Raw genomic sequence first — 13,261 nt, 5'->3', positions numbered from 1 at the left:
CCAAAGTTGCAAAACGTTTTGCAAGGTGGTAACACCTTTTTTATTGTGCCGACGCTGTTGTACACATAGAAAGAGGTCGCGAAATAATGAACAACTCGCCTGAATGGTGTTGGGGGGTGAGATATAGGTGTGATTTTTTAAGGCGACGTGTTCGATGTCACAAGCGGTGAGGTAACACGAGCCATGTAACGCAGAGATTCCGAACAGAACCAATATCTTCCTTACGCAAGCAGACTCGACGACGCAGACAACTGCGATTCCGTCAGTGTGCCCGCGACCAAATAAAGCTGTCTAAAAGTGTGCCACGGACAGAACCAGCAAAAGGACACGCAGCAAAACAAAAACAACAACAATGCCAGGTAAAGTACACTCCGAATCCCTACAATTGCAATCCTGCAGTCGCGTGAGGACCGTGTTGTACTCTCTCGTTCCTTTCTCGCTCCATTTTGCTTTCTTTCGAGAGAGAGAGCCGGCTCTAGCTCGTCTCGGGAATGCAGCCGTCCTTCCAGCTCTCTTTGTTCCTCTCGTCTTTTTTCCTCCGGTCTCCTTTTCTCGTATTCTGAGGCAGCCGGTGGAATGAGTGACGGTGACCCGAAAGCCTACCTTGTCAGGAATGCAGCCCCCCAGCACCGAGCCTTGTCGGTGCTGTCCCTCTTTATAGTTTCACTTTTTTCGCCACCTATGACCCTGGTAGGGCCACCAGAGGGCGCCTTGGCAAGATGTGCGTCTGCGGTCAGACTCCAGGGGCACAAATATTTGACGCACCCGTCTCGCTCCTTCCGGGCACTCTTCCTCTCTGATTATCATCACACTGGGCTTACTTGATTCCTCCGTCTCATTACGCGGCCGACGGTCTTGCATAACCGAGCGGACTGCTCGTGCAGCGGTCGCGACGATACGCGCGATCCACCGCCGGGCCGTCGTGAGTGAGTCAGAGTTCGCGCGGAGGGTCGCCTTATTGACCTTCTGGAGGAGTCGCGGCCCCGTGAAATCAATGCTCTCCTCAAACCACCAGGAAGTAACGAGCCGGTCGTCACCGGGTAATGGCTGTCTGCGTATACGCTGACTGAGGCCGCCATTACATGACCGATTTCGGCGAGCTGTGTCCACCTACCGGCGTAGGTGGACAGCTGGGCTGGTTGGTATCCGTCCATCCTAAATAGCGCTTAACAACACAACGACGAGGAAGAGGGGACACAAGATGGCGCCGTCTTGTGCTCCCTCTTTTTCGTCGTTGTGTTGTTAAGCGCTATTTAGGATGGACAGATACCAACTAGCCCAGCTGTCGATTCTATTTAACTAAATTCCGTTCCGCGCGATTGAAACGTCCTGGAGTTGTCGGCGCCGTCTTGTGTCCCCTTTTCCTCGTCGTTGTGTTGTTAAGCGCTGTTTAGGATGGACGGATACCAACTAGCCCAGCTGTCGATTCTGTTTAACTAAATTCCGTTACGCGCGATTGAGACGACCTGTAGCTGTCGGCTTGAACTTTTGGTGGCGCCAGCAGTTCTTGCCAATTTTTGCACTCTAGCGAACTTGTTAGTAATGTTTAAAAGCATAAAGGCCTCCGAAATTACGCGAGACTACTGTCCAGTTCACGCTACACCAACCCAACGTGTTTGCCTGGTGAACACGTTAGGACAGTTCTTGGTGACGACTGGTAACATGACAGCCCCCTGACATGCAGGAGCCTTTCTAGAAGAAAAAATAAAAGATTTTTTCTCTGTTTCTCTCTCACTCGTGACTTTTCTCTGCATGTTACGGACATACGTGCATTAGAAACTGCTGCCCCAGGCTCACGACGGCTAACAGCGCAAAAAATGAACGAAAACACGAAAAGGGAGAAGCACAAACAAGCGCTTACTTTCAATGACTTCATTCGAAAAAACACACAAATATATACATACGTCGCATCCTCACGGAGCATGTTCAAAAAGAGAAGAGAAGAAAGGTGGCTGCACACCACATTTTGCCGACACTTCTATTTTGTACCTTCATAGGAACCAGACGGCCAGGGTCGAGGCAGCGCACATTATTAAACGGTCGAGGGATTGTGTCAGTCAGCCTTTTGTTCTTTTGCATAAAAAAGAGATTTCTTATCTGGGCATAGGTTGAAATGTTATTTTTATATTCTCTACAGCTGGTGTCAGCAGTTATGGTGTTTCTTTTTTTCTCCTTTCATTTCCCGCATGCTGCGACATATATATATATATATATATATATATATATATATATATATATATATATATATATATATATATATATATATATATATATATATATATATATATATATATATATATATATAGCGAATAAGAATGGGAAATGAGGGGCTCGTTGAAATTAAGACAGAAATAAGAGTTGGCAGTCAAGAAAACCTCGAAAAGCAAAGGGGAGGATGTGGTAGGTCATTGAAACAGATAAAGAATTTGGAAAGAAAGAAAGAAAGTGGATAAAAAATGCCCGCCAGGTGGGATACGAACCCACGACCTCCAGAATACCGGTCTGGTGCGATAACCACTACGCTACCGGCGGGGCGATTTTCCCCTCCACTTTCTGGGGTATTTATGTTTAGGTATTTTTGTTTCCTGTGCTTGGGGGTGGCAGCCAGCGCCACTCGGACTACACGGGGTGAAGGGAACCTTCTTTTTAATCCAACCTGGCGGGCATTTTTTCTCCACTTTCTTTCTTTCTTTCCAAATTCTTTATCTGTTTCAATGACCTACCACATCCTCCCCTTTGCTTTTCGAGGTTTTCTTGACTGCCAACTCTTATTTCTGTATTATATATATATATATATATATATATATATATATATATATATATATATATATATATATGTGGGGGGGGAGGAGGTTCGAATAAACTCAGTTGAAAGTCAGTGCTTGTTTTTTGTCTCCCCATCTTCGTGTTTTTGTCCAGTTTTCGCGCTGTTAGCCGTCATGGTTCAGCACGTACTAGCCCAGCTTGAAGCACTTCTGCCCCAGGCTCTTCACTGACCAATTGTTCCTCGCGCTACCTTAAACCATTTTGCGATAGAACGTACGAATGAGATGGGAAAAAAGCTGCGCAGACAAAGCGGTACGCAAGAGCACGTCGCTGCCACTGAATTCTGCCATGTGCAGCCTTCTTTTTGCCTACGAGTGATTTCCGACGCAACTACCTAGAACCAATTCAAAAGACAGCTTTGTTCATCGACGTTTCGCAGCAGATGGCTGTAAATATGCAGAGTCAAAAAAAGCAAAACTAGCTTTCTTAATTAGGACAAGTTCTGGACTTCGAATAACAAATCCCGCCCTCTTTAGCAGCCCGGCCGCAACTTTAAAGAGTAGGGTGCAGTTTTTTTTTCCTCAGCGCACTTCGCCTAAACGCTTCTGAACAAGTTTCCCCCTCAAATTGTTCCCTTTATTTTCATTTTTTTTTTTTGAAGGCGACAGCCATACCTGACTCGTTCTGCGAAAATCCGGTGTCGGCGTGGGTGCCCTCAGTTTCATGGTAGCGAAAATCCCATTGGCTGAGACCTTAGCATATCCACCCAGAATCCTGACATACACACTCATGTGGACTGGCCAGTGACGGTGAAAGCTGTCGGCTGAAGCTTACCGCGGATTCACGAATAAATTCTCGTTTGCGGCGGCGTCAACACACCCAAGCGCCACTCTCACGTGAATACGCATTGGCCGTCCGATTTATTAAACGTTCTCGTAGCGTTAAATAAAATGTGATGCATATAACGCTTGTTAGGAGTCTTCAAGGAGCCATGAAGAGAAAATACAACTTCGTTTAATTTGAAAGAACTAGGATTCAGTATCTCACTCAGCTCTATTAGAGCCGTAAAAGACGTTTTGTTAACGAGAAAAAGCGAGAAGTATTTAAATACTTTCAAATTTTGCGCCACAGTGACGTGTTATGAGCAAAGAATGACGTCATACGGGCCAACAATAAAATATAATTTTTAGTGCGTTAACTGCACGTTAGCATTCAAGTGAGGCGGTCAAATGAAACTAGAGGCCCCATTACAGACTTCCAGTCATGTGCCATAGCGACAGGGCAGTTAGGCGGCCGCCAATCGCACAAACAAGGTTCCGTGACGTCATAGAAAAGTTGCGGGAAATTGGCTAGGGGGTTGCGACCGCTTCACACAATTTCTTCTGTATCTCCGTTATTTCTTCGAAGATTGCGATGATATTGGTATCATTGTTATCGGGACTAAGCAGTCTACCTCATTTGGCTTTCTTTCGGGGTATACGTTCAACTAATTGCGACATGTCATCACACCGGTGTGCGTCGCGTCATTAGTGGAGACAGGAGGCGGCTGGCCACGAGAAACAGCAGCTGCGCATGCGTAGACTGAGTCCTAAATTCGCAGAGCGGTATTCATTTCTTTCCCCAGAACTGGTGCAACTTCCAGGAAAACAGCCGATCGCGATCCCAGCACGCAGTCCCGCTATACCTGCAGCCACCGCTCACATGCAACGCCTATAAGAAAGCGATACGCGTATAATGGCGGCACACGTGTGTTTGGCGCCGCCGTCGTGACTGAAACGCCAGAGCTTGGCTTTTGCGTGAATGACGCACCCATTCCTGGAATAGCGTCGAACGTCGCCCCGTTGTCAGCAGCAAAGTCACGGAGACTTTCACAAAGAGAGCACACATCTGTTTCCTTTTACGTTTCGTTCTCTCGTTAGTTATTCCATTTGATTAACTTTTGTTGTGACGCACACCTATTGAACGTTTTCGTTTGAAGAACAGCCGGTTTATGTGCTAGCGCTGATCCCATGGGCGCAGTCGACAAGGCTATACAAGCTCGCATGCGCAGGACACCAAAGACCATTTTAAGAGGTTATCAATGGCTCAACAATAAGAGCATCTATATTTTTGTGCCGGTTCCTTTCCAGCTCTACATCGTGCACTTTTAAGTCTTGATTGCATTTACGTAACTTCAAAATACCCGGCTGAGTTTTGACGTCATCAAATCAGCCGTCGTGACTCTTGTAATTGAGGATTCATTCGTTTCCTTTATTGGACCTTTCAGTATTCACAGTGCGAGTGCTCAGCGCGGCTATTCTGTTCCCGTTTGGGAGGCGTGTGTATATATCACGCCCCGTGACATTTTAATAAACAGCGGAAGCGTGCATGTGCATAACTACCCCCCCCCCCCCTCCACCCCACATCCCAGTCCCCTGTAATGCCATGAAACGCACTTGTATACTTAAGCGCTTTTGCGTTTCCACCCAGAAGCTTTCTAGGTTTTATTTGGCAGCGTGTTTACGTAAGCTTGGCTCGTTTAATTTCGGGAATTATAGGTTACGTTACCACAACACAGACCTGACCTGAATGATTGATTTGATTGGTTGATTATGAGGGTTAACGTGCCGACGGTACACAAGCGATTAGGCGCGCCGTAGTGGAGGGCTCCGAATTAATTTTGACCACCTGGGTATCTTTAACGTACGCCGAAATCTCGAACACATGGACGTTGTCGCTTTCCCCCTCCAACAGAACCGTGGCGGCAGTGGCCGGGAATCGATTCCGCGTCCTGAGCTAATTTTCGCCGCCCCGCCCATAAAACTGTCCTTGCTGCCTGCTGCCCGCGTTCATTGCAAGGCGAACTGAAGTTAACCGTCCTTATAACGATATCACTTTATTGAAAGGCTTACTTTATCCTTAGTGTTTCACAGTCCAACCCCAAAATCAAGGAAAGAAAATGATTCTCTATTTTAACGAAGTACCGCTGATAACGAACCCAGCTCTCTTAAGTGAGGACTTTGTTGTAACGGGGATTTACTGGATAACCAGTATCTGTTTTCCCGCACGTTTTGAGGATATGCGCTTTACATATGGGCTGACGACACATGGCATTTTTCTGGGCAATACAATTAAATATTGTTTGGGAAATCAAAGAATAATTTAAAATTACTCAATGTAATCGTGAGTTTATTTATTGATAACAAAATATAATTCATAATGATGAAAGAGTTTGTTTTTTTAAATCTCGGTAATAATAGGTTCTTTTTCTTCCCCCATTTCTCTCTCTCTCTCTCGCTCTCCGCGTAAGCTGACAAACAGGTCATTGACCAAGTCAATGAACAAATGACATTTGGGGAGCGCTACGGCTCCCTTGTTCAAAATTACAACAGTCAATGGAAGGCGTTGATTTAAATAGCCCCAAGCAATCTTTTGAGGGATTTGGCGTAGCCTGTATTCATGTACCCGTCAGTTCTGTTCATAGCGCGCGGAGTTGTCTGGATAATTAGAGATTCCAGATTAAGGTGTGCAGATGTGTTTCGCTCCGTCGTCAGTATCTCGGCGTCATCCCACTTGATATCGTGTCCAGTCCTTCGCTCGTGTTACGCGGTAGCGTTGGACACCGCGTTTTTCTTTCAACATCGTATACCGTTATTTCCTTAGGCGTTTGCCGAAATTACCGTATTCACCTATGTACACAGCTGGGGAGTCCGCGCAAGCGATCCGATAAACGACACCGGGAAATTTGCAACACGGAAGCTTGTCTTTAACATTAATTAGTTCTCCGAAAAAAAAAAAAATGCTTGCAGCGTCGTCCGCAAGTTGCACGTTGTGTTTGCGGAAAACACGTACCCGCACCTCCCGGCTACGCCACATCTCTCAAAAGATTACGCGGAACTATTTCAATCGGCACCTTCCATTGACTGAGATGTTATTTTGAACAGAAAGTCGTAGCACTCCCGAAACGTTATCCGTTTAGACTTGGACAGTGACCTGTTTTTCAGCTTCTGCATCTGCTACCTGACCAGACGGTATTCCGTCCAAGTACCGATTTATCTCTCTCTCTCTCTTTCTTCTTTTGCATGAACGACAAAGTTTGTTAGCTTTCTCTGTTTTCTCTTGCTCTGTGATTAAAGTCGCTCCCTTTCTGCTTGATAATCCATACGTAAACTACTGTTCTCTATTTCATCGTTTAGTCACCACGAAGGACTTACGAGGTGCCACAAAAAGTGAGCAAGAAAGAGATTATTACCGCAGGAGTCAGGGCAAACCTGCCAGGTTCATTAACTTGCCGGTTCGCCACTAATCACCTATAGATTATTTATCACTCTCAGAATCAGCGCGTGCTCGCGGCCTCCTGGACTTGGGAGGCTGACGGCTTTCACTCTTACTCCTTTCTCTTCAGATAAATAAACGTTTATCGCTCGTCAACAAGCTGCAGAAAATTGGGTACAGTTAGCTAGCCCAGCTCTTTCCCAATTCAATTTCACGTCGATTCAAAAGTTGCGATCAGCAACGCAATACCTCATCCGGCTTTCGGGCATGGCACCGGTATTGCATCTTGATCTTATAAGCGATGCCGTACAGCTAACTGTACCTTTGTTTATCATTTTTTTTAATTCACAGGATGTTGAGCATGACTGGCTCTATCAAAAATAAGCCCATACTTGCGTTCGTGCGTCCGTACGTACGTATACGTGCGACACGCAGCCCCTATAGTAAAACTGCCCCATTCGTTATACCTTTTGAACATGGCATCGGCGGAAGGGGGCGCAATAAGGGCACCCCCCCTCATGCCATACCAGCTCTTCCCCCCGCGACGGAACGGGTTTGCCCCCCTCAAGAAAAAATCCGGCTTCGGCTTTGGCTTAGCAACTGAGGCCAGGAAGCACCCAAGATTACGGAGTAGTCTCTCCTTTATCCCTCTTTTCGACGACAACAATTAAAATACCCACGCCTTGCGTGTACAGGAGCCCACAGTATCGAAGCGTCGATACTGCTTAAGAACGTACGTTATTGATGTCTAAATCATTGGGAAAGACGCCGAAAATAAAACAAGACAAATGTTGAAGTACAAGACGAAGAATAAGGTGCCCAACAGGTATAATAAACAAAATCTTCCAGATGTTCTGCGACTGGAGTAAACGCGTGAGAATACGTCGATGGAACCTCGAGGACCCAGTGCAATGACGTGTGGCTGAATACGAGAAAGAACAAGGAATCTTAAAAGAGGCATGGAAGACGGCTTTTCACGGGCACTCCTTTCTGCCCTCTCGTGCTTATTGTTTGAATTTTATGATTGATTATTAAGTAGTATTTGAACATCCTTTGTTTACGTTTTACTAGTTTTTTATTTCATTTTTGTTTTTTTTCGTCGCCTTTTTTGTACCCTCATTTAAAGGCGGGCGAAGCGGCGCGACCATCAATGGAAGGCTACCGACAGCCATCGGTAAGGTTCACGCCACGGAACCCGACAAGCTCTTGCTATTGGTTTAGCATAAAATGAATCCGCATGTGATAACCAGGTGCCGTCGCTTATAGTGGAATAAGTCTTACTCTCGACCACCAACGACTCTTGTGGCAGAAAAAATAGCATGTACGGTACAGCTGTTTTCTATTGGGCTGCACTACACTAACACTATACAGTACCTTGAAGAGTAGTCCGATATACGTACCGCGTCTGACGAACCACGCCTACGCGATTGTAAGCAAGAGCGATAAGAGGTTGACGCAGACCTATAATGCTGTGAAAAGCTTATTTGTGAGTTTCACACCGGCAGGAGGTAGAACTGCGCAGGTGCGGTACCCACAAGAGTGAGTTTTATGTTTCACCAACCACGCCTAGGCGATGCGGTGAAAGTGCGACAGAAAGTTGACGTAGCGCTACAATGCTGTGACCATGCGCTGCCGCGACTTTCATAACATCGGTGGGTGCTCGCTAGCGAATCGATTCCAGCAAGCCTGCGTGCGTTCGCCTCGGGAGAGCACTCGTCGTGACATTTTGGGTAACAATGCCTTACAAGCTGCGCGCGCCTGTCGTTCGACGAGAAATAATCACCAAAACAGATGCACAGCTGACGTGCGCGACATTAAGGGCGCTTCGAGGTATTCAGATACGTTCATGACCAGCGAGCATGCGTTGAACTCGTCAGAGAAGCATTCTGACTAAGCTACGCAGCTAAAACGTAGAGGCAGGTGAAGGCCAACGACCCATACGCGTGATGCAAATCGCCATATTGTTCCTTGAGTTTATTGTTTCAAAAATGCTTCATTCTTGGCGGAAATAGTAAATATAGGCATTCGCCATGACCTGGAAATGACAGCGTTTTACAAATCGAGCAGAAAATGACAAACATATCAGTAATGCCTGCTAGTCCAGCCCCTATGTTTTATTTTTCGGAATTCTTATATCACTGAAGGTCAACTAAACACTGGTAAGATTAAATTTATGATACCTACCCAGACCGAACTAAGAATGAATAGTTATATACTGAATTGTGACGTATGGTAGTGGTGTGTGATCTTTGGGTGTGTGAGGTATGGAACGAAAACAAAATGTTAAAGCCTCTTCGAATTGAAAGAAAAGGAATAGGGGCGCAGCCGAGCACGCGTCAATTAAACATTCCTCCTCGTACTTTTGTTTCTGTTTTGTCGATGGTAGTACCATGCATTTCCGGTGGTACGCGATTAGGTAGTCGATCGTGAAACGCACTCAAGATGTCATTCTGGTACGCACCTTCATTGTGGACGGTTTGCCGTTGGTCGATGGGTTATCCATAGCGTTCTGCATCTTGCTTCGGGTACTAAGACCCGGCTCTCCTACTGCGACTGCGTGCGGTTCGCTCCCAGTCATTCAGCGACGCATCCAGGGAGGGACACTCCTGTCCCCATACTGTCGGCGCCGACGGCCCCACTCTCGGTATCCAGCCTGGCCGGCCGATGGCGTATAAACAAACGAACGACGAAGGCGTGTTTGGGGCACTCGGCAAAACAGCGCACGATAAAGAGCAGACGACGCTTCACCGGCCGCGTAGCAGACGGTCACCTCAACTCCCGCTGGAGCGCACGAGTCAGCCCCCAGCAATGGTGCCGGGAGAACCGCGTCGTCTGCTTCGAACGAGTCGGCGGTGGCGCTGCAATCGGTGCGCCGCTCGGCTGATCACGTGATGCGCGCGAGAAGGAGAGCGCGGGGTTTTTGACGCTTCGCGTTTGCGCGCTTTTGGCGCACTACTTTGGCGGGCGCGGGAAAGCGAACGACTGTGACGGATTCAGCCGAGCAGGGCTGTGTTGTGGGGGCGGCGACGACTGGACGGGGTGCGCCACGCGAGGCGTTTTACTTTTCGGGTGATTTGTTTGATTAAGCTTTGGAGGCGACGTCTGGTAGACCGTTTGTGCCTTCCGTTATCTTCTCTTTACTTTCCTCGTGGTTGCCCCCCACCCCCGCGTCCTCCCTCGGAAACGAGCACATCTGTGAAAAGTTTCACTGGAGCTTTATCGGGGGTCGTCGCGGGGATCAGACCGCTTCGGTTTCCGGTATATGGGGTGGCGTGCGCCAGACGCGTGGTCTGCGGTTTTTGGTTTTCATTCATCGCGCAGCGGCTCTTCTCTGGACAGCTGGGTGAATGCTCTGGGGTCGGTCGTCTGTAGGGCTGGCTACTTGTTAGGCTTAACGAAGTAGCCGCAGCTGTCACGAAGAGCCCATACGCCCACCATGCATTATGGCATTACTGTTTATTTTTCGTCAACTGCTGAACAGCGAGGTTAACTATTGCCGATTTTCCTATTTTACCTAGTTCCTCCCCGCAGCTGTCTTTTCGCCATTCCGATTTATCTGTTTTCCAAGTTCAACTTCTAGGTACAGTGAGATGGATTAAAGTAGATGCCAAGATGGATGAAGATGGATTAACTACGTAAAAGAACATGGCTGCTGTGTCGACGGGTGGACGTGTATATTAGAGGTACCCATCACAATAGTATGCCAGGAATTCTCCTTCAAAGCAGGTAAGAAGACCTAAGTGTCCCCACAAAGTTTCATCTTTTTGTGCCGTTAAATACACACAAAGCGGCTGTGCCACGAATGATGAATATGGATCCAGCTTTTCCGGCTGATCTCATCCAATCACTTTGTTTTCCCCCATCGCACCCTATCAATTCGTTGATCCTTGTTCGATTCGTGGCCGCGTCGGCCTCTTTTCTGATGGAGGCGAAAAGCGAAAATGCCCGGGTGATCAAAATGAATCCGGAGTCATTCACTACGGCGCGTCTAAGCACCTGTGAACCGTCGGCTCGTTAAACGTCATAATCATCATCGTTAATCCTTAAATCAGCCTCCTGTAATTTCCGTAACTTGACCTCTATTGTTTGAGAAGTTTTTTTGTTTTTTTTTGGCGTTGTAAGCGAGCTGACGCTATGCCTCAGCGTCAGGCAGCTTGTGGTTTTTGGAAAAGAGAAAGATGAACTCAGGCTAAGATAACAAGGGGGCAGGGAGACGCAGACACCAAAATACCTTCAGATCGACCGAGCGCGAACTCCTCGGCCGTAGCAGAAGCGATCTACACGAGTTCGTCGCTCTGCATACCATCCCAACGACCAGAGCGAACACGCCCGCCATCAACGCCGCCATCTTGTAGTTGAGTGAACGCTACAAAAGAAAAAGAAAACTACCATAACGATTCTCCCATGCAGCCGAAGCAGGCGCTACAACTTTTATTGGTCTGTACCGCCTGAAATACGCGACGAAGTAGGGCGGTGTAAACGCGGTGTCGTCGCTATTGCCACACACACCGAGGCTCTCCGAGATGTGTAGCAGCAATTCGATATTCGCAGGGTGGGAAAAGGGAAGAAAGCGCGCGAAGAAATTGATCGTGGCTGCCTCCTTAATCTGCGATCTAAGGGCTGCGGACTGCAAGCGCGCGCGACGCGTTCCCCCGCGGGCGACTGTGCTTCAGATCACCCGAATCCTGCTCCAGGATGAGGTGTTGTAGAAGCGCGTAAATGCCGACGCTGCCGCCGTGTGCGAAGGACGAGAATCGAGAGGGGAAATAACGAGCCTGCCAGATTCAAAAAGCAAAAGAAGACTCTCGTTGGCCGTTTCCTCGAAAGGGGTCCCGTTCGTGGGCTTCGCTTCGCTATGCGCTGTTCTAGCGTCTGACTCTTCCAGCTGGAGAGAAAATTGAGTCGTAGTGAAATTGAAAGCTTGCCCAGTTGAGAAGCAGTCGTATCGAGGGGGAAATAGAGGGAATGGAGAGAGTTCGGACGAGAGAGAACCGGTCTAAATTTCGGCGGGCTATGCACGTTAACAGCAACTCCTTCGTTGAGGCGGAACAACTTGAGAGCAAGCGGGAGATCAGTATACAGATTGTTTTAGGAGGAAACTTAAATTCAAACCCCGTAATATAGATATACCGAAGAGCCAAGAAGCAGTGCTACTTGTGTATTACACCTTGACAAGATTCTGATTGGCGGGCTCACCGCCAAACCATGGAATAAAAGAATAAGGCCATGTCAAGATAATGGTAATTAGATTGATATTACAAATCCGCGGTAGTATATGCCGTAATGCCCTCTAGATGACGCTTCATCATCAAAAATGTCATCCTACACTTCACCCTGACGCATGCTCTCTCCTTGACTTGCCTTTTCCGCGAACATTTTTGCAGTCGGTACACTTGGCAGAAGGCTCCCTTTAAGCTCCCGTAGATAATCGGTGCCGTCAACAGGACTAAAAAGTGTACCATGCCAGAAGCTGGTGTCATTTCGTTTTAACGTTATTAGAATCTTCATGGTCTTATCCTAAAGATCATTCTCAGCATTCCTTTCAGGACCTGTAAAACTACCGTCCTTCTTCTGTTGAGTTACCAGTATTCCCTGATTAAGTACGCTGAACATGGCAAGCTTGCGAACGGTACTGAAAATCTTCAGCTGAGTTCTCGCCCATCGACAGTATTCAAGGTGACCGAACGTAAGTATGACACCTCTTCATCCGGGTACAGCTCCCAGCTACGCGCCCACGAACCGAACAGATCACCGAAGCAACGGAACGTCGCATTTTTCGAGTGGCTATCCACGAAGCAGCATCAGCCTAAGCCTGACAGGCCAAAGGCCAGACAGTCTGCAGGGAACCCGATCCACCTCCTTCGACGCAAATCGTTGAAAGCGTGGGGGGCAGTTATGGTAACGTGGTTAAGTAGTGGGGTATAGGAGGGACAACAAAGAAGAGACTACACAGGATTAGCGCTGGACATCAACTCCGCCGGCATCAATATCGGCGGTGGACATCACGTTGATGTCCAGCGCTTGTCCTGTGTGGTCTCTTCTTTGTTTTCCCGTCTACACCAGGCTACTTAACTACGTTTCACAGTTCGAACCAACTATCCCACATTTATGCATTGACAATCAGGTAGTTGCCCTCTCGCTGGTGCACATGGTACTTAAGCGGCCTTTAGTCTACCTATACTCGGTTACAACTCAAGAACGGCGCCACCTCATGTAGTGTATCACTCCGCCAAAGCGCCGG

General features: G+C 47.6%; 1 protein-coding gene across 2 annotated transcripts in view; it reads right to left on the bottom strand.

Annotated features, from left to right (window-relative positions):
- The window catches only part of Daam (disheveled-associated activator of morphogenesis-like protein), a 135,603-nt gene that overhangs the window by 102,941 nt on the left and 19,401 nt on the right, over positions 1-13,261 (bottom strand). The window contains exon 1 of one of the 2 annotated variants that reach the window (XM_077674034.1): positions 9,482-9,873. The exons of the other annotated variant lie outside the window; for it this stretch is intronic. Coding sequence (XP_077530160.1) covers positions 9,482-9,598 — 117 coding nt within the window. The 5' untranslated portion in view covers positions 9,599-9,873. Of the gene's footprint in view, positions 1-9,481; positions 9,874-13,261 lie in introns of those variants that run through there. 2 annotated transcript variants of the gene reach the window in all.

This window comes from Haemaphysalis longicornis, unplaced genomic scaffold (assembly GCF_048455015.1).
Source record: "Haemaphysalis longicornis isolate Haplotype H1 unplaced genomic scaffold, Haemaphysalis longicornis Haplotype H1 scaffold_6, whole genome shotgun sequence".
NCBI lineage: Eukaryota > Metazoa > Arthropoda > Arachnida > Ixodida > Ixodidae > Haemaphysalis > Haemaphysalis longicornis.
This window is presented reverse-complemented; position numbering and strand designations above follow the sequence as displayed.